This window comes from Antrostomus carolinensis, unplaced genomic scaffold, assembly GCF_000700745.2.
Source record: "Antrostomus carolinensis isolate BGI_N321 unplaced genomic scaffold, ASM70074v2 scaffold1525, whole genome shotgun sequence".
In the NCBI taxonomy this organism is placed as follows: domain Eukaryota; kingdom Metazoa; phylum Chordata; class Aves; order Caprimulgiformes; family Caprimulgidae; genus Antrostomus; species Antrostomus carolinensis.
In genome coordinates, this window is record NW_010318262.1 from 72,745 (window position 1) to 94,407 (window position 21,663).

The 21,663-nt window shown below is 37.2% G+C and overlaps 1 protein-coding gene across 1 annotated transcript in view; it reads left to right on the forward strand.

Moving 5' to 3' along the window:
* LOC104525612 (adhesion G-protein coupled receptor V1-like) overlaps positions 1 to 21,663 on the forward strand; it is a gene marked incomplete at both ends in the record, with an annotated part of 48,864 nt that overhangs the window by 14,392 nt on the left and 12,809 nt on the right. Inside the window, one exon of the mRNA XM_010168819.1 lies at positions 2,061 to 2,182. Coding sequence (XP_010167121.1) covers positions 2,061 to 2,182 — 122 coding nt within the window. The remainder of the gene's footprint in view (positions 1 to 2,060; positions 2,183 to 21,663) is intronic.

Genomic DNA, 21,663 nt, shown 5'->3' on the forward strand with positions numbered 1-21,663 from the left:
TTAATAAATTTTGGCCAGACCTCACCTCACCATGGAAGAAGTGATTCAGGTGTTTAATGGGCATTGATTGCCCTTTGAGACAACCAAGGTTATCCAGTCTGGCCTCCAGCTTTCTCTTCATAAGGAATAGGTCTTCCACAGGTCCCGTGTTGTGTGCACTGATCACGCACAGATCCTTTAGATCTCCTGGGACATGGAGTATGTGACTCTAATGCCATTCTAAGGCACCAATACCCACCCATGATGCCTCCTCAAATCCTACCAGATGTCCCTAGCTGCCTGAGGCTCACAGCACTGCATCCTCACATCCACTGAGAGCAAACTAGCAATCCTGCATGCACAGAAATAGCACTATTTACAAGTGACCAAACTGGAGAGGATTTAGATCATGTCCTCAGATGTAAGTGGCAGAACGGGAATACTTTAATGATGATTAGAGCTGAGATTTCAAACACCTTTGCTTAGGGAGTCTGATTTTCTTTATACTCTAATGGCCTCTGTTATTTTTCAGTAAAAATAAGTAGTTTGATTTTTATTTTTTGTTGTTGTTTTGGTTTTGTGGTTTTTTGGGGGGGTTTGGTTTGGGGTTTTTTTCTGGCTGAAAAATCAAGGCTTTGTTAACTGCTCTGAAGAACTAAGTTTATTTTAATATTTTCCTTTTATTGTGTCTAGTTCTAGGTTACCACTGCCCTAGCATGATGTTAATTTTCACGTGTAACTCAGTACCTCATTATAATTCACTAAGGAAATACATATCTTTATTAAATGTTATGTCATGCCATCAAACAGTAGTTTGATATCAAACAGCCCAGGCTGTTCTGCAACCTGCAAAGCCAAGTTTGCACCCTAGGTTTTATTGAGCAATATAAGGCTTTAATAGAGGAAATTTTAGGAGCACAGTACCTGCTCACATCATGCTTTACTTCAAGTCATTCCCTTGTTTATAAAAATAAACTTCTCTGCCAAAGCAGTAGTTTTAGCCCCTAAGCAACTACTGCCTGCCTCACTGGAAGGTAGTCTTGACTTTGGCTGTTGCCTATATTCAGAAGGCACTTACTATTTGTAGAGTATTAAACAAAATGCCTCCCAAACTGCAGTTTTTAGCATCCCTGCTCTTTGCTGATGCAGCATGAGGGGCAATGCCTGGCTGAGCACCTCTGCCCCTAAACTGTGCAAACCTAGGCAAACATGGACTTTGAAGTCTACCGCAAATACAGTCAACATGAGGGGCCAGCGTGGAATACCTGGCTGCCAGCAACCGGAGAGGGTGTGGGTGAAAGTCAACTTCTGCTTTCCTTTTTGTAAACTTGGTGCACATGGGCATCTTCCTACCAGCTTTAACCTTAAATATTTTATGCTGTAATACAGTTGGGAATGTAAAATGTAGCTGTATATATCTGTGCTTAAGGAGGGATTCTGCACATATTTTTGAAGGTGAATCAAGTCAATTGGAGCAAAGTCTGTCTTTGAGGGGCTCTTTGACTGAGTAGAGGCTGTCACTTAAAGTTTTATAGGGTCAGATGTCTTCTTGGGTTCAGCTTGGAGAGAAAGTAATACCAAATCAGAGAATAAGCTCTTTGTGTAATTTTCATATAATTCTATACATTGCCAGAGCCATAGCAGCTTTTTGTACTCATAATGCTTTTGTTCTTTTCCCTTTCCCCTCAATTCTTGAAAATCCATTTCCTCCCAAAAGTTCAAGAGCTTGCCAAGAGCTGTCCCAGGCTTCCCCCAAGGTCAGCACATTTTCTGACCCTGTGTTTTGCTCTTCCCACCTTCAAAGCACCCGTGCCTGGTTTGCTGAGCTGGGCTGTGCCCCTCCAGCCCCTCCATCCCCCTCAGCTGGCCATGACCTTCTGCTGGTCTCCTGACCCCAGGGGAGGGTCCCAAAAGCCCTGGATCCCCCACCCAACTGAGGCAGGAGAAGGGCTGCCCATCACTGGAGAATGAACTCCAAGCTTGGCCAGAAATGGCAAAACTGTGTCCTGAGTCAGTAATGCTTTAAAAAGTATTTTTTTCCTGCGTCACACCAGCTGAAATGCTGTGTTTGTGGTTTTCAGAGATCCCCTTGGTCTTGTACCTCTTTGCCCTGATTTCTGTGACCTGGTTGTGGGGAGGACTACACATGGCTTACCGGCACCTCTGGATGTTAGTTTTCTTCATCATCTTCAACAGCCTGCAGGTAAGAGCTGGTGCCTTCAGTCCTTTTGCAGAGCTGGGGGTCATCTCCACCACTCACAACATGTTTGTCATTTCAGCTTCACCAACTGAACAACATCCAGAAACATGACATGGTGGAAGTGTTAATTATATATTCTGTTTATTTCTTAAATTAACATTTAGAATGCATAGTAAAGCAAGGGGCGCATTGTTTTGAAACAATAACATTATAATTGCATAGATTTAATTTCATAGCTAATACACTGAGAAAGAAAATTGCTTGCTTCTGTATGTAATATCTTACTGAGGCAATTATACCAGTAAAATTGAAATTTCTGCAGCCTTTGCAAAGACACTATTTCAATTTTCTGTATCTCTTAACTCTAATAAAAAAATATTTAAAAGTGTATAACCATAATATTGAAATTTTTTCCATTATGAGAGGTGAGCCTTGAGGCTTAGCTTTTCTCATACAGCATATGTGTTGGTAAGCAAAGATATTTTCCTTGACAAAATCAAATATGGACTAGATGTTGATGGTTAGTTATAAAAGAATGCAAATAGCCCTTTGCAAAATTTTACACATTTAAGTGTTTCCACTGGACTCAGTACTGCATTACACAGAATTCAATAGAATACTGCACATTGCAGAATTGTTTGCAAAATAGAGATAGTGTATCTATCATGGATAGGAATATACCTCTGATATCTGAAAACAGTGAAATGACAATAAATTTAAAAAATATACATCCAAATCTATGGCAGGCCAATTCCTCTGAGATTTTTATAACAGAAATATCTGTGACACCATGTATTGTTTTCCTATATTAAAAATCTATATATCTCATCAAATAAAAACTAATTAACAAAGTGTATTTTCACAAAACAGAATTGTTTTAGGAATTAATTCAGAAGGGGAGAGGTTCCTTAAGCAGCAATCTAAATGTTTTCAAAATGTACATCTCGGACATTATTGTTTTAAAATAAGGAAAAAAATGTGCTTTTTTCTCCTTGCAATACATTTGTTTATTCAGTATATATTGTCATTTAACTATTCTGTATATATTGGCATGTATTGGCTCAAATTAGCTATGGTTTTTGTTTTTTTTTTTTTTGTGAGGTTACATTAGTAGATTTGCTCTAGTAATCTTTTACTGCATAGACATAAAATTGCTTTTTTACAGCTCTGCAGAACTGGCAGTAGTACCAAAGCATATTCCTTCCCTTTCCTCTCCCCCAGCAAAATCTCAGAGTACAGGCAAACCCCCATGGGAGTTTTAGCACTACAGCTGTAACTACTGCAGCTTTATAGTGAAACTTAATGCACTGATGTAGAGCATAAATATGTGGTGACGTGCGTGCATGTACATGTAGATACATGTATATATTTTCATATATCCTTCCTTACTGTCTTTCTACAAAAAATTATTATTAGAATTCAAACTGGGTTTGTGTTACACAGATCTGTCTTCAATACAAACTTTTGAAAAGGGTAATTCATTTAATTGAGATTTTATGATGGAGGTAAAACGGTGCCAGAGCATAGTAATATGCATGGATATTTGCTTTAAAATAAAATTGCCAGTGCATTATTGCCAGTGCATATTTAGAGAAGAGGGATATGAGTACTCTGTGAAATTTATCATTCTTAGCCAGCATGTTGACCCTTCGGTGTAATTACCAGAGGAGACTTTAAATTAATCTGCTTTATATAACTTGAAATTTTACTTGAATAATTTACTTTATTAAATATTAACGCTCAAAGCCATAAAATTATTATTATTTTAATGAATGTTGACAGTTTCAAGGCACCAGTTCATGCAATAGGATCAAGACATAAAACAGGATGTTGAAAGCCAGTCATGTAAAATATGAGGCCCACAAGATCTGTGGGAGATTTACTGCACTAGTGGTCCAGTATGATAGCAGGTGATATGGAAAGCACAAATACAAAAGTATACCTAGAATAATGTTTAAGTCATGACTGCTACTAGGGATGCATGACTCCAACGTTAGAATCTTGTTTAGATGCAGCCAAAAGTGAGATGATACCAGAAATAGTTGGTTTTCTCAATCTATGTGAAGTTTTTCAGTTGGTTCAATTTAATGCTCTTTATGTGGTTTTGTTTCCATTTATGCACTCTCAAATCTTCAAACTTCAGGAAGTTGTTTTGTTTTGTTTTGTTTTGTTTTCTTCTTTTATTGGCTATTCTTTGAGTGCTGACTGGTCTCTTAGCAGTGCTTGTCCATAAAGAAGTTAAATGCCAATAAGACCTTTATAGGTACTACATAACTCTTGCGTGCTTCATCTGAAACTTTCTTTTGGGATGTTACAATGTCAGAAATATTTCTACCATAATTCCTGCAATTGAAAGAATATGTATTTCTGTATATATTGTTTTGGTACTCAAGGGCTTGACTTAAAAACTTCCACTTTCAAGAGCAATACTCTTCTGTTGGCTGTATCCTACAGCAGCGTTGGGTCATGTGCAAAGATTAAATAACCTCTATTGGCAGATGCGTTTCTCATCTTTCAGCGGCACATCCCCAGTTGTATCTCCACCCTCAATTAGACAGCTGGGAAATATATATTCAGAAGCCTTGTTTGAAATCCTTTAGAGGGGCCAGGAAATGAAACATTAAGAAATCAAATACTACAAGCTTCACCTTCCAGTAGCTGGCTTGCTTGATGTTATTATCACTTCTGTGTGATGCTGTGCGTGGAGCACAGCCATAGTTTCAAATCCATGGTGATGCCGGACTGCCCACATTGCCCTTCTGCACATAATTCTTCTTTTAACTCTCTACCAACACGAGTAACTGTTTCACCAATAGATATCATCTCTTTTGTATTGGGATCAGTTCATTTGGCTTCTTGGCCTAATGATGGATCATAGTATCTGGGCAATAACTGTAGATGTCAACTGGCCTTCAGGAGATACTTCAGCATTTCCAGAGCAGGCACATTTCTATTCAAATTACATCAATATTGATCTTCCACATCAAAAGGAGAAATCTTATTTTTGTTATTTCTAGCCCTAAAGTCAGATATAAAATAAATGTGCCAGTATTGAAAGCAGATGCAAAAAATACAAATGTGTAATCTCTTCCTGGTTAATATTTTAAATTAAAATGTGCAAGTCAAACAGTAGTTATTAAAAACTTTTCCTTCCAGCTATGAGGAGCTCAAGAACTTCACACTTCATGTTTTTAAAACATTTTTTATCCTTTGATGGAGTTTTCAGACATAAAATGTAATAAAACAGTATCCACTACGTTTTATTATTAAATATTAGAAATTACTTTTTAAAGTATAAAGTTACCAAACATTTAAAAATAAAAGATAGCTTTTTAGTTGTGCTTACCCTGGGAACTGTAAAAAAAATAGAGTAGGTCTTTCACAGCACTACAGTTTTTATATTTGTTTGTTTGTTTTAATAGGTGATTGTCTTCAGTGTTTTGTAAATCTCTACAATAAAACAAATTTTAAAACCATTTCCTGGAACACCCAACACCCCCACATTTTAAATAACTGCCCCACATATATTGTTCTCTTGTTTGAAAGTTACCATTTATCTAATCAGGAAACAGAAAACCTAACGTGTGATTCAGGTGACCAGACATGCAGCATGAAATGATAAACAGGGAAGGAGCAAGGTGAAGAGTCTGAGGATTTCCTTAATTTATGTTTTTCATCAGATTTTCTTAATTACAGAAAATGTCAGTATGCAAGCTGTCTGTGTAGAAGAAAATTACATGTTACAAATAATAAATACTGCATAAATGAAGGTTTTGCTGTAAGCAGGTATAGGTTTACAAGGCTTTTGCAGACCATGCTCCCACCAGAGAGGGGCTGGTTTTAGGGAGCACATGGTCTATTCTGAGTGGTCCTCCTGGCCTCCAGGCTCTGCAGAGCCAGGTTTGTCCATGACATGGATGACAATCTCCAGTGTCCTTTGAAGCTTTCATCTCAGCCTGGCTATTTGGGAATGGGAGAGGAAAATGGGACTTAACAGTGGAGAACACATTTTAATAACAATTTCAAGAGGAACTAGCTGTCTTTTATTGCACACTATTGGCATTTCATTCCATGTGTTAGGTCTTTATGAGCTCTTAGAATTGGTAATGATTGTTAAAACGAGGCCATTTTTCTGCAATAAAAGGTTGTTTTACTGCTTATTGGTGGGTATTTGTGTTAAAAAACGTGCCCTGTTTCAGCTGGAATGCAATTCAGTGTTCATTAAGAGCTCTTTCCCAACAGGAACAAGAACATGCAATAGTTTAGGATACCCACCCAATGTGTTGGGTATCCAAATGAACTCAGCTCAGGAGACTGGAAGGACACTGTGTGTTACCCAATTTAGTTGCTTAGCCTTGTGATATGTATTTCCTAGGAAATGCACTTGATGGTAAGAAAAATCATCTACTACAGACAAATTGTTTCTGAGCACTTCCTATGGGAAATGGTTCCCATCAGAGATGATGAGTTTATAGTACGAGCTATTGTAGCGCTTGGATGAGAAGTCTAGTCCTTTCCTTGTAACTTCACAAATAAACAAGCAAAGTGCCATATGGGGGGACAATAGCTGATTTAAAAAATAAATTTAGAAAAGCATGAAAGGAAAAGGATAAGGAGCGTGTTTAGAATATCTGATGTATTGAGTTCGTCAGCAGTATGCTCCTGATTATCCTACCCGGCCAGCATCTGTGTTGCAGAAATATACTCCGTGCTCTCAAATGAAATGCCTCGGTTCCTCATCTTTTGACTTGCAAAACCAAGAGGAACATTTACCTCTTTTCTTTACATAGGATTGCCTTTTGTGGAGGTGTTCACGAGATATTTGCTGGGGTCAGGAGTGAAAGAATAAGCTGTTGTCTTGTGTGCTTCTCTCTAAAGGTTAGGATTTCACAAGCCGTTTTGCACACACTGTACTTGTATAAACAATCACCATGTTTTTCATGTGATTAAGGGGGTGTTTCTGGTTTGTATAGCTAATGTCATCAGCAGCGTATTTGCCGTTCAATGGATCCAAAGTGCAGGGCGGTGGGTGGATCTCTTCCCATTGTTTGCAGAAGGGTTGGGTTGAGGCTTCAGACCCGTTCTCAGGCTCTTCCCCACAGACAACTTTCTCAGTATAATCTTGTTTATTCTTTGGCTGTATTATTTTCAGCAAACTGTTCTGCACACCCCAACACTCTATCTTATAATTTAGGGTGTGTCTACACTGAAAACTACAAGTTATTAGATACCCCTGAGCTACCCCTGTCATAGTTTCCTGTGCTGAGCCCCAGCACTCCCTAGCCCCAGCAGTAAACATTTTTGAATAAGTAATTTTGAATCAAAACCTTGCTCTTATGAAATGCTGAAATGTTACCCATCAACAGTATCAAAACTTGAATTTTCAGCAATTTTAAATCAGGAGAAAAGTAAATAAAAACTGGGAGGTATCCCATTATTAACCACAGTATTCAAAAAGATCCGGTGTGGTTGTTTTGGCTGATGCAGATACGAGTAAAATGTTTGTGTTTGAGCACACCAGGATGACTCATGGCCACATAAGGACCAACAGTGTTACATGTAAAATATATTTTACCGAGATCTTTTAGTAGGACAAATCTGCCAGTAAGAGTTGACTGGTGGTTTTCCAAAGTGGGCAAAATGGCTGGCTGGCCTAATAAGACAATTTTGAAATGAAACTTATTTGTAGTGGACTGCAGTAAGAGAAGATTCAGGAGTTCAGGTACAAATGTTTGAAAAGTCCATGGTACTTTTAACAAGAAATATGGACATACAGAAAATGAGTGAGCAGTTGCACAGCCAAACCTGACATTGGCTGGAGTAGACGTGATTTACCAAACTTCATTAATTAAAATAGCAGAGGCAAACCAGAATGGGAGCAAGAGCTAACTCAGGTAACAAAGAAGAGAAAAGATCAGAAAAAACTAGTAGATATTATGACAAAAATAATTAAATAAGTACATACATACATAGATAAAGGGGAATACCCTGTTTACGGAACAACAGAAAATAAATGTAGCAGGAGAAATCGGTATGCCACAACTTGAGAAGGGGAAAAAAAAGACAAAAAAATACAGCATCTTGAGAAAGCAAGAAGGGAACAAACATAATATGGTTTTGTAAGTTTATATTAGTATAGTAAAGAAAATAAACAAAAGTATATAGTTTATAAAACTCATGCCAACACTAGTTGCAGATGAAAAATATGTTTTTTCCTAGAACATAACTATTTAACTGTGGTACATAGTCAGGGGACACTAAGCAGGCCAGCACTATAAATAGGTTCACTTCCTGTTTCTTATGGCATCTTCCTGAAGCATCTCCTCCTCATGAGTCAGAGATGGACTAGATGATCCTGTACAGCAGTTCTGATGCTCTAAGCCACACAAAACCAAACCAAATCAAGTTCTAGACAGACATGAGATGCGAGTAAACATGGTGGGCTGCAAAAGGCTGCCTAAAGATTTTGCAAAAAAATATTCTACACTGCAGATAAACCCAACAAAAGACAATGAGTTCATCGTAGTATTGCCGGGATAAGGTGATCTACAAGTGGAATATCAAGAAAAGCACATAAACTTGTTCAAGTAGAAATAGTACAAGCAATACTGAACTCTCTTCTGTCAGCTCAGTGCATAAATCAAACACAATTAAACACAGCTCACAGAATTCATACACTACCCTAGAAACAAATACATATCTAAAGCAAGCATTGCATTTTGACATCTGTGAAATAAAATAGTTTCCTATGTTGTTTCTAGGGGCTTGGATTCTCTTCTGGGCATACTATACCTGGAATAAGAGAAAATAGTATACTCAGTACAGTTCACTTCTTTAATAAGTAAACAACAAAGGAGTAGAAAAATAAGTTATTTTTTATAAACTAAAAAAACTTTAAAAGTTTGTTCAGTGTGTGCATTTATTTAAAAAAAAAAAAAAACAACATAAAAAGCAACTAAAGATTGTAACTTTTTGAGACTTGGCACTTTTTGACACCAGCAGCTAAACTTTTGAGGTGTAAACCTGGTTGGGCAGTATCATTGTTTATGCATTATACCAACCATGCAAATTTATGAAGCCATCTGAGCGATTTGATTTTTCCTTAAGTCAAGATAATGCAGTATTCAATTTTATATCCCTTTCTCTATGTATATTACTTCCTTCTTAAAGAAGAGTTCTCTGTGTTCCTAGTTACCGTTCTAAGCATACTTTAATACCTGATTACTGTAATAACTTATGAAATTATGGTAAAATATTCCCTTTACCTATTCAAGTTCTTATGTAATGGACCCAAAGTCAGTCTATAGCTGAAGACAAAACAGAGAAAAAAGTGTGCAGTGTCAGGTTAACAAAGAAAGCATTGTTAGATTGGAACAAATATCTCCTAAATATATAGGAAAAATTGATGTCAGAAGATAGTAGCTTGTCTCCAGAGCTGTGTTTATGATGATGAAAGTGTATAGAATAAGGCATAATAAAATGGCAAAAGGTATAGAGTGAAAGAATGTACTGAAATAACATTTTAGGGGTTCCAGCGTTTGTGAAGCTACTTCATCAGCTCTTGAAGAACTTACATTAGAAATACATTTCAGGGAAAACCTCAAAACACTTAATCAGTTTTTGATGTAGAATATGACAAATAAGTTTTAACCATTCTCCAAGGAAGGCATTAGTAATAGTAAGAATTACGTAGGACACAAGAAGTAAGAAATGTAACTATAAGATGTACTGGTATAGTCAGTGGAAGTATATCCACTGAAAAGGACTTGGGATCTTCCAGCTCTGTCAATAAGAGTTGACCTTTCTTCTTGTGGAGAATAAAATAGCAACCATCTTGATTTGGTATCTGTAACAGATCACCTATCTCTTCATTTTACATTGCTGCTGATCAATTGGTGTCACCATAAATGGCGTTTTTTCAGTAACGCAGCTAACATAAATATCCCAGTATAATCGTAATGTAGAGACAATCTGTATTTTGCCTTTAAATCCAGACTTCTAAATTCTGTACTATTATTTTAAGACCATTAATTAATGATCATAGGATTCAGAAGTTTATAGAGTGTGGCTTCTAAATCTTGAAAATAATGAGTTTCTTTATAATTGTCTGAAGTACTTGGTGCCTTTTTTTTTTTTTTATCCTTCACTGATTTTCACCAGCAAAGCCTGCTGCACTCACTGGCAGGGTTTGAGAAGGAGAGAGGTGGCAAACAGCAGAGGAGTAACAGGCTAAAGACCACTTAGGAAAACTGTATTGCCCATATCCATGGGGCTGAAAGAGATTCATCCAGAAGTGTTGAAAGAGATTGCCACGTAATTGTGAGCTTACTTGTGAAAAAAGTCATCGTGACTGAGGATAAGTGTGATGGCAAGGAAAAGGATAACATTACTGTCAAATTTTAGAAAGGCAGAGTATAACTTCAGGAAACTTGCAGCTAACAGTAAGTAGGGGAAGTGGAACTCCTCTTCAAAATAAGGCTAAGCACATACCAAGCTGCAGCAGGAGGAATTTGGCCAATGGATTGAGTTATCATGCTTGTCTACTCAAAGACAGTGAAGCCACACTTGGAATACTCTATCCAGTTTTGGAGTCTCCAGTTCATGAGGTGTGTGGAGAAACTGGTGAAGGTCCCAGGGAGGGCTACCATAGTGGTTGGAAGCCTGGAGAACATGTCCTGTAAAGAGTGGCTGAGGGAACTTGGCTTTTTTAATCAGGTGAGCAGGGCACTAATGGAAAATGTAATAGCAACATGCAAATATTTGAAAGGTAATTAAAAAGATGATGATGTCATCCTCTTCCCCTTTACTCTCTTGTTAGTGCCAGTTGATAACAACAAGGGCACATGGCCTCAGAACTGTGGCGTAGGACGTTTTCGGATTGGACATTAGGAAAAATAGTTCATTAGGAGGAAGTACAGGACTGGTATAATTGTCCAGAGAGAGTTGGGATCTCCATTGCTGTATGATGTTAAGACTCAGCTAGACGAAGCCATGCTGACCTGATCAATGGACTGACCCTCTGAGTGGACTGAATGACCTTCAGAGGTCCCATCCAGACAGTTTTCCTGTGATTCTATGATGTGATGCGTGGGAAGTTCTATTCTCAACCCATTCGTTGTGATAGATAGATAACAACACTGGCCACATGGTCCTGAGGTGATGAGTTTATATAAAAGCACCAAATATCACAGAACTAATGATAAAGCCCAAAGACTTGGAAATTATGTAGACAGGAAAGTTTAGGTAAAATATTAGCCATCTTTAGGAATGACTTTAGAGCACTGGATTCAGTTTCTCATGTTTCAGCAGAGTGGTCTCTATGCATACATAGCTTCATTTTGAATATCATTACGATATGAAGGCTAATCTGAACATTTCAGAGAAATAAATACATGTAAAGTTTTAATAACCTCTAGGAAAAGAACTGTTCCCTTTTCCTCCACCCACACATTTCCTGCAGAAGAACCCTCTATATTTCACAAGCCTGATGTTTCAACAGCATGAGAAGGATGTTTTCTCCTTTTCTTTGTTATAAATACAGATGAGGCCTTGTTTGGGGGCTTGTAAACCTCATGTTAAAAAAAAAAAAATCTCTTATTTTATATACAGCTTCAGTGGCCTCCAAGCAACTACTGTAGAAAGAGTGAAGGGTATTACTGTTTTTATCTCCCTTAGTTTCATTATTACTCAGCTTATTCATGATATGTAATTTTAGCAGAGACCATGATAAGCTAAGATTTCATTCTGAAATAACACCGAAATAAAAGGAAGTCAGTAATGACTGATTTAATTAACTTTTTTTTTCTGAAGTACTATATGCAATGTAAGATCCCTCTTTGTATATTATTTTATTCTTGACATATAATACATTTTAAACAGGGGTTAATAGAGCAACAGGATTAATACGGATTCGTATGGATTGCTGGTGATAAACTACTGTCTGCAGAAGTATATACAAGCATTAAGGTTACAAGTTACTAAAAGTGTTATTAATTGCTAAAAGATGTTACTTTTAGTAACATCCAAAAGTTACTAGAAAGTGCTAAGTTGGTAGAATAATTCTCTAGAGATTTCTAAGTTTCTTTCTAAGAGGAAGATCTTGGCTGAGTCTGTCTTAGTCTTACCCAAAGGTGTCCCAATGTGGGGGAAGAGAGGCTCAGCCTGTCAGCTGGTCCCAGGGGTCAGAGTCTGCCATGGAGTTGTCCCTGACTGGTCCATGATGATGTCTTCCCTAATTCCCTCCATCGATGATCAACCCTGGGTTCCTCGTAGACAGCACATCAAGCCTTGTACCATGCTGTGATGGAGACAAGAGCTGGAAGGCAAGCCTTCCTTGTCTCCCATCTCTTGTTTTTTTCCTTGATAAGCAGCAGACCTGGTAGGGAGGCAGCCTTGGAGAAGATTCTTCACATGCCAGCTGTATTTTCCCCCTGGGATCTTCTTTGACATTATACCTTTCCCTTAGTGTGTGGACACAGCCATTTTCTGATTTTTAGTTACCTCCAGTAATTACTCCACAGTTGGTTAGGAGACGAGAACAGGAAGGGTTATTAGAAATGTATACAAGACTGGAAAAAAGAAAATCCAATTATTTAAGCATATGGTCCTTACAGAATAATGCAGGAAGGAGCTTCTGTCGTGGGAGTAAAAAGGTTATTGCATACAGCAGCCAGTGTCAGTTGAACAGGAATTCCAAAGTTTAAAAAAAAAAATAAAAAAAATCAATCAGTTTTATCACCTAGTGAAATTCTCCTGGATTGTGGGCAAGATAGAGTTTAAATAATCTTGAAAACATCACTGAGACCAATCCTTTGCAGCTTTTTCTCATAGTACTTCAAAATAAAAAAATATATTGTATTAATTTACATGCAGATAAACTGCAAATGTTTATTCTCCAGTGAGGACAGAGCAGTTCTCCAAGTGCAATTGATAATGGTTTTGCCAGCCCAGGAAATAATGGATTAAAAGTTGTCCAAACTAGGACAGAGTTAACCTAAAAGAAACTGCAGTAGTTTCTTTTTAGAAGTGCTTTCTTCAAAAGAAGTGTTGTTGTGAGCCCTAACAGGTCATATTAAGACTAAAGGGGAGGTAGTTTGCCAAGAGAAACAATTACTTTTTCATATCTATATATATATATATACAGTTTGCTTTTTACTCAAAAGCATTTTGTAATAGAGTAAGCAAAGAATCCTATAAATAAAGCTGGGAAACATCTGACAGTTATTAAGGGAAAAATATAGTAAAAATAAAATGGAGAAAATAAAAAAAAATAGTAGTATCACATCTCAATACTAATCTTAACTTGCATTTTCATTAAGAACATGGGAGAAAAAATGCTAATATAGCTTTTTGATTACACAACTTTAGGGGTTATTGGTGGTTCAGAGGACTGATGCATTCTACACAATGAAATGAATGATTTTTAGTCTGTGGAATGACTTAATAGCAATTATATGAGATCTGGCAACACCAAGTGTGGAATTATGCACTAAGATACTAATAGTGAAAGAATTTCTGCTATAAATTGATGTTATATATAAGTGAGAAGTACAAACCGAGATGGGTGTATTGCTGTATCTCAGAACAAATGCAAATCACCAGTATGATACAGGCTTGAAAGAAACAAACGTGATGCTAATTTTGTAGCCAACAACTGAATGAATACTGTCATGAAAGGTACTGGTGATGCATTACTTGGGATCCCGTGGACATGTCTGAGCCCATTGGTCCAGAAGATGAATCCTGTAGATTATAGGAGTAGGGGGAAAAAAAAAAAAAAAAGTATTGGAACTTTGAAAATCTTATTTCAGAAGCCTGAGAGAATTTCACACGTCAGCAATCACCTGTTTTCTGTGTGGATACTGGCCTTAATCTAGGAGCTGTATAATCACACTAGTGTTGTGTTGCACACAAAGTCCTAGAATCATAGAATGGTTTGGGTTGGAAGGGACCTTTAAAGATCATCCAGTCCAACCCCCAATAATATATCCTGTCTCTCAACAGCCTTTTTTTTAGAGACTTCAGTCATTTTTCAGCATTAACCCTAACTCAGAACAACTTATTGAGTTCCCACACCTCAGTTATGCTCAGGAGACAAGGTGGCGTCAGGGCATAAAGAAGGCATTGAGCATCATGTTCAAAATTACATTCACTTTGACTCTATCTACTAGCACAGTGCTCTTCCAGCTGTGAATTGTATGAACAAATGGTTCAACGTCTAACCTGCTCAGAAACACAGAGTGTGGCTATGATCTCCTATCACCAAATTCTTTGAGACTTCCAGTATTTCCTTCTATTAACACAAGGACCAGCAATTTAAGGAACTTTAATGTACTGTCATACACTCATTCCAAAGTCAGTTTGTTTGAAAATTTTTAAGTGTAATATTGCCAATGTTTTCTTTTTGTACTGATTTTTTTGTGATAGATGCTTTTCTCAAAAGGGGAACATGTCAACAGTTAAATAAGAAAACTCAATATAACCACTTAGTAGCAACTCTCTCAGGAAACTTTCTAGTGCATGTGAGGACTGCAAATCATTTCTGTCTGGAAGGAGTTGAGCAACTGTGAAGCTGGAGCTAACCACAGTTGGATGAAAATTGATAAATTGTGTTTTCTTTATTTTGAGCAAAATGTCAAGTGTTGCTTTTTTGCCTTTGCCTTGACAAAGGTCAATTGGATTAAAAAAAAAGCACAAAATCAACTCATACTGTCAGGCTATTATTTGTTTAAATCTTCAGATGTGTTGTTTTGCTGTTACAACAGAGTCATGGAAAGTTTTAGTGACAAAGTTATGTTAGATCCTCAACTGCAAAATGAACCACACATATTTTTGCTTTGTTCTTTGTATTTCTTCTTAAAGGAAAGTGAGTAGAAGACCAGGTTTTGAGAGGGGTATCATCTTATCTTCTTTGTGTGTGAGTATGTGTAAATAAAATACATGATCTACTGCAGTCTTCCTAATGTTGTGAATGTGCTTCAAAAAATGTGTAACAGGGAAGCAGGTTGAAAATTGTAAGACTTAATCCTGAAATATTCCCAGATACCCTGCATACCTACTAGAGGATTTTGAAAGTTCAGTGTTTCTTGTGCCCCAGCACCCTCTAGGATTAATCATTTGAGTTCCAGGAAAGAGAAAACTGGCATTTTAGTAGGCAGAGATCCTTTTCTCATTCCTGACTTCTGAAAGATGTCTGGAAAACAGTGATTCTCACCATGAAGACTGCTGCTTTCCTGCAAAGCTTTGCCATGTTCACACTAGCTTTTGTGTAACCACCTATTAGTAGCTAAATAGGCAAACCTAAGTGACAGAAATTTTTACTTCATAAAAAGAATATGTGCTTATAGGTCTATTTTCAATTCTGTAATTTTATTCTCATCAGTGAACAAAAAAGAGTTAGTCACACTCCCCACCTTTAGGCACCTAAATTAGTACACTGGTTTACAAAGACTTTTTATGTGGTCAGTAAAGAGAGAAATGTGATTCCAGAGGATGTTTCACCAGACACGTGTGAGGTTCATGCTTTCTCATTACTTTCAGATAGATTAACATTTCAGTATTTAGGCTCTTTATACTGTAATGTTGTATTAAATAGAAATGTCTTTATGTTCTAAAAAAAAAACCCAAGAAAAAACAACTGACAAAAAAGTGAAAATAATTAATAGTCATCTTAGGAACTGGTTATTTTCAGGATGCCCTTTAATGATAAAGAGTTCTTTTTCCTTTCCTTATTATAATCTCTTTTTTGCTGATGAACCTCTGCTAAAGTCTTGAGAAACAAGCTCAGGTTTGAACCACCTGCTTTAGCTGGGTCCTTGCCTGCCATTAAATGCTAATGCCTAACATTATTAATTGTAGTGCTCTGGAGTTCATGAATGGGCCAGACTTTCATTGTGTTGAATACTCTACAAGCAGAGAACAAAAAGGTGTCCTGTGCCCAAACGTGTCTATAAACTTGGGTGTGAGACAAGAAATGGACACCCAGGACATGCAGTACAAGCAGGCAATTAGACAACAGGCCAGCATGACAGGCAGGCAACAAGATTTTGTAGCCAGAGACCTAAGAGGAGGTCATCAAGAAGGTGAGCAGGTTAAATATTTAACTATTTGGCCATAAAAATCTCAATTGACAGTGCATGGAGCTTTTCAGAGTATTGCATGGTGTGAGAATGAGGGACAATGGGAATAAGTTGAAATAAACCTCAGCTTCACTAGGTACCTTTGAGCTGGTTAGGGAGGAATAAAGACTGTTTCTCTGTTGTGAAACCACACAAAGGACCATCACTGTGGAGTGTTGTGCAACAAGCAGTGAAGCTTCTTCCCTTCTTCTCATGCCAGGAATCCAATCCTGTCCTTGAAACTCTACTGAGATTTAGTCCCAAAGACAACCCTGACCTTTTGTACCTGCATCTTTGTCCCCTTCTGCATAAAAAATGGTATCTAGACATCACATCTTGAGAACAGAAAGTCTGCTAGCACCCATTCCTGTATTTCTTTGCTTATCTTAGAATCTTCTTTTCATTTTTTCCCTAATTTTTCCCAAAGAAATATGTAGTTTCAGGAGGAGAAACAAAACATTTGTATCCACATTTCCAGAAGGGCTTTGCTGAGCAAGTAAGTAGGGTCTAGTGTGTCCTTCATGTGGGCTACCATGGAATGGTGAGATTCCTGGACCACTTGAAGTTTTTCTCAATAATCAGTGTAGAAATAGTCTAAAAAGTAATTTATCCAAGATCTAGCCACATGTTGGGATTTTTTTTTTTTTTTAAAATTATTATCCCAGTCCCTTGAAAAACAATGTAACTGTCCTACTTTCCTCTAGGACACATGAAAACCAACTGAGAAAGTATCTTTAGAGAAGCCCTTAGAGGATTTCAGAAATTTTTAAAGTAACCAAAAATTTCATGGTTTTGACTCTCAGAAAATATATTTGTAGAAAAAACACAGATCTTATCTGGTGTATTTGGACAAACTTAGAGAAATTTGAAAATACAGAAAATAAACTTGAGAGTGCAGTATTTTCACTAATGCTATCTAAATTTTAAGTTCATGTATTGTAAAGATATTTCAGAGCACTCACAAGTAGTCATTTTCTGCTTGTGCAAATTATCACAATAGGATACATTGATATAATACATGAAAAACTGACACTATTTTATTTTTTTATTGCTATCTTTTCTTTTTTTTAGAGTATCTGGCCTGTAAATAGTCAAGTCTGCTCTGCAGCAGCATGAACTACCAGCCTGTCAATCTTTGGAATACCTTTGTGAGAGGGATATTATCATATCTGTTTTATAGATGGCTGGAATAAAAGCCACAGGAAGATAAATTACTTGTGTAGGGCCAGCATACTTGCTAATATAGGAAGCAAATTTAATGGCTCCTCTATTTCAGGTTTGTGCTTAGTTTATTGAACCACATTACTACCAATCTCTTTAATCTGTATTGCTGCAAGTACTTCAGTTTTCGAATGGGTTGTGTTTTCTAAATGGAAGCCAAATTTAGTGCTACTAGTTCATTAAATCCCTGTAACAGTAAGGAGTAGAAGGAGCTGTGGGATGAATGATTTTCAGCATAATCTAAATAAAGATCCTCCTCTTCCTGGAAACATCTCTTTTTGGATTGCTTCAGATTGCCATCCTGCTTTCCATTGGCAAAGAGCATTAGCACAAACTGTTTAGTCACTTTGCTAACATGGCTTGGCTTAGTTTGTAAAAATGATTTGTAATAGCTAAAATGCCAAGCTGGAAGAAAATAATGCAGTACTTAACACTAAGTGAGGTCTAACTTACTTGCCTGGAAATTTCTCCTTGCACAGTGCCAATACAAACAAAGCAAAAATAATAAAAAAAAATAAATATACCCCAGGATCATAGTTATAGCTTTCTGCCAAGAATGTGATTTTTGTGTGTGACTTGTATGGATTTAGCCATTTAGTACATTAAAAGACTATTTTTATTAGCTTTGTTCACCTACAAACCTAAGTGATACTGTATATATTTTCAAAAACATTTTTAGGTACAAGTTGAACAGTTCAGTCATTTTTTTTTTTTAAATAAAAAAGAAGGATCAGTCATCACTGCAATAATCAAAGACTGTGTGTAGAGGATGGAAAAGTCTTGCAGTTTGGGGTTTAGGTGTGTTTTGTAGGATACTTCATCCTATCCCACTTGAATAATCTCGTTGCCAGCTCTGCTGAGTGAGAAGTTATTTTCATAGGCCTATGCCTTTACTGCTGTCTTCATGGCTGTCCCTTGCTGACCTCAGGAAGGCAACAGGGCAAAAATAATCCCAGAAAAAAAGCAGCGTGTAAGGTTACTGTATCCTCTCCTCCTGAATGGTGAAATTGGACTCGTATCATCCTGTAGGATCCTTTCATTAGGAAATTAGATAAAATCTTTATTTCAATGACCTAACAAGAACATAGGAAAACAATCTTTTCATGGAAAGTGAAACCTTCCTTTTAGCTCATTCCACAAATACTGAAAAAGTTGTAAGGATATTTATTTATTTTATTATTATAAAAAAGAAAAAAAAAAAGTCAGTGTATCCTTAAAGCACGAGTGCTGGATTTTTGAGCTGCCATTTGAAATGCATCCGCTATGTGGTATGACACAGATAATCCCAAACGGACATAAAGCACATCTGCTTTGGAGCCAAGAGTAATATAACAGTGTCAAGAGAGATGCAGAGCCAGGGAGTGCAGTGATGAGGGAAAAACCTCCCAAGCTTGATCTCATCGCTGCTTTCTCTGCTATGTTGTCCCAGCTCCTCCATATCACTGCTCAGATGATGACTAGAGGTACCCTCTTCCTTAGTGGCCTTTGGATTGGTCATTAGGTTGGGTCATTTTTTGTTTTGTCTTAAATTTTGTTTTCTATTAAAATTTCATTTTCATATGTGTGGTTAAGTCTTGCTTTGGTAAGTGCTTTGTTGCACCAAGGCTGTTAATGTCCAACAGATTGGATTATAATTATCACCAACAGCCTGCAATACTGCAGGCACCAATATGCTGCAAATACTGCATTTACTAATATCTGCCAAACATAGTAGTCATGTCTATACCCTATATTAATGATTTATCAACGCTTTAGAAACTATACATAAATACAATCTTGGAACATATTCTGCCAGTATATCTCAGAATTAATAGTAATTAATGATTACACCTGCTAAGAATCCATTTGCCAAGCATAAAAATGCCTTGCGTGGGTGACACTCTTCTATAGGCCAATGTATTACCAACCATTTCACGTTTTTGGGGTTGTTTTTTGGAGTTTTTTTTAACTACTAACTTGTCTTCCTTTTATGTTCATACTGGATTTTATGATAGCATTTTTTTGCATACAAAAGTTGAAGTGGTGTATATGTGATACTCATACATGAGATTAAGTCATAATCTCTAATTCCTTTTCTGTTGCTTTCAGCAAAGTTTGGAAAGATTGTTGCTACTGGTACTTTTTTTTTTCATTTTCCTAATAGAATCTTTTCCAAATTAAGAAATTCAGTTTAGCTTCTATTCACCCTATTTCTTCAGTAAATATATCATATAACTAAAGTATGACACAAAGTAAATGCATTTTATTGCCTTAATTCGTAAGTATGATCTTTGTGTGTTTATACTTTTTAATGGAGGGAAAAAACCCATGTTATCATCTTTGCCCCAAATTTTACATCTAGTAGTGTAATTTTATATCTATTTTTTCATCTAGTTTTACATCTAGTAATTCATTACAGGTGAAGATGCTGTCAGTGCAGTTACAAGTAACTGGATATATGCACTTTGAGTAGCTCGCTATCTGAATTCAGTGCTAGGTCCATGTGGAGCAGAATTACCTAAGGTCTAATGTGGAAGCTTGTCTGTATCTTAAAACTTGCCTTACTCGCTGGCTGTGTTCAAAGAGTAGATGAGCTGATAGGAAATGTGCCTATACCTGTTTATCTATTTTAAATTACATATAGAGGTACCTCGGTATATAGTTATACATATATAGTTCTAGATAGTTATGAGCACAACATAGATTATGGGATTTTTTTTTGTTACCTTATTATGTCTTAGACAACACAGAAACCACCTTAACAAAATGCTCACAGGCCATTTGTAGCTTTGACAGACACGTAAGGAAAAGCATGGAGTGACAGTGAGGCAGAAGGTTGGTATGTAGAGACAACAGGCTATGGTTTTCCACTGAGAGCACTTGGAGAAACTGGCTTGGCCAGTTTTAGGAATGTCATTATATTGCATTAAACTGAAGTTTTCCAAGTGAGCCTGTGGCAAGAAGTGGTGATGAAGATACTGAGGCTGGTGTAGGAGCAGAGAAAGCAGAAGCACACTCAGGTTGTTACCATTTCCACCATCCTTGCTGGAATGGGATGGTGAACGTCATCCTATGGACTTCTACATTCATTAAATTATATGAATTATTACAATTGTTAATGGTGTGAAGCAGCACTGCCACATCAGGCAATGAGACTTCCAGTACTTGACTGTATAGCTGGGTTTTATAGGCTTTATGTTTGACCCACTTAACATAACCAAAATCCAGCTTCAAAATCCACCGGCCTGGCAAAGTTTCCTCATCTCACTTCAGAATTTGCTTCCAGTTCCCTCAGGAGATTGCTTTTGCCTCTCATCAGGCTTTTCATTACTCACTTATCAGCCCATCTTTCCTGCTAACTTCTGCAAGGAGCCAAAATTGCTGTTACAAACACCTGAACATGCGCAGTTTGGAGGTGGAAGCCTAATTAGGTCAGTGTTCCCCATCTGGTCTGACCCATAAGTTCCTCCAGGCTGGTGAAGCTCACCTCCATGTGCAGGCAAAGCCAGTGCTGCCTGTGTTTTTGTAGGCAGGAAGTAACAAGACAAGAGGTCTTTCTCCCAGCTCTGACTGGAGGAGGGATAATGGCAGAACTGATAGCTGCTCCACTGCAACTGGGGATGGGAAATGCAAAGTAAAGTCAAAAAGCACTAGACTAATAAATAAATAGATAGATAGATAGATAGATAGATAGATAGATAGATAGATAGATAAATAGATAGATAAATAAATAAATAAAATTAGTGAAGGGTTTCTTCTAGTCACCTATTCTTGACCCACCATGCAGCTCTGGAGCTGGCAGCTGTCCGTGTTTTACAATTTTTTTTACATCATGTTTTCCTGCTTTACACTGGACTTTACTGTGCAGCCAAGACAGCTCTGTCAAACATTTTGGGTGGTTTTTCAATGAGAAAATATGATACCACAGAGCTAGCAGTTATTGCCATACAAGGGTGCTGGAAAAGAATAGACAGCAATCTGCAGCCCTCACATAAAGAGGGAGACCTCAAAAGGACATATATTCCATGCTAAGTAATAGGAAAAACTAAGCTACAATAAAAACCGAAACAACAGCTGAGAAGCTTATTGCTTTGAAAAAATATGTGCAAGTCCATCCTTCAACAGCTCCTATAATTTTTTCCTCTTAAGAAATGCTCCACAGATAGC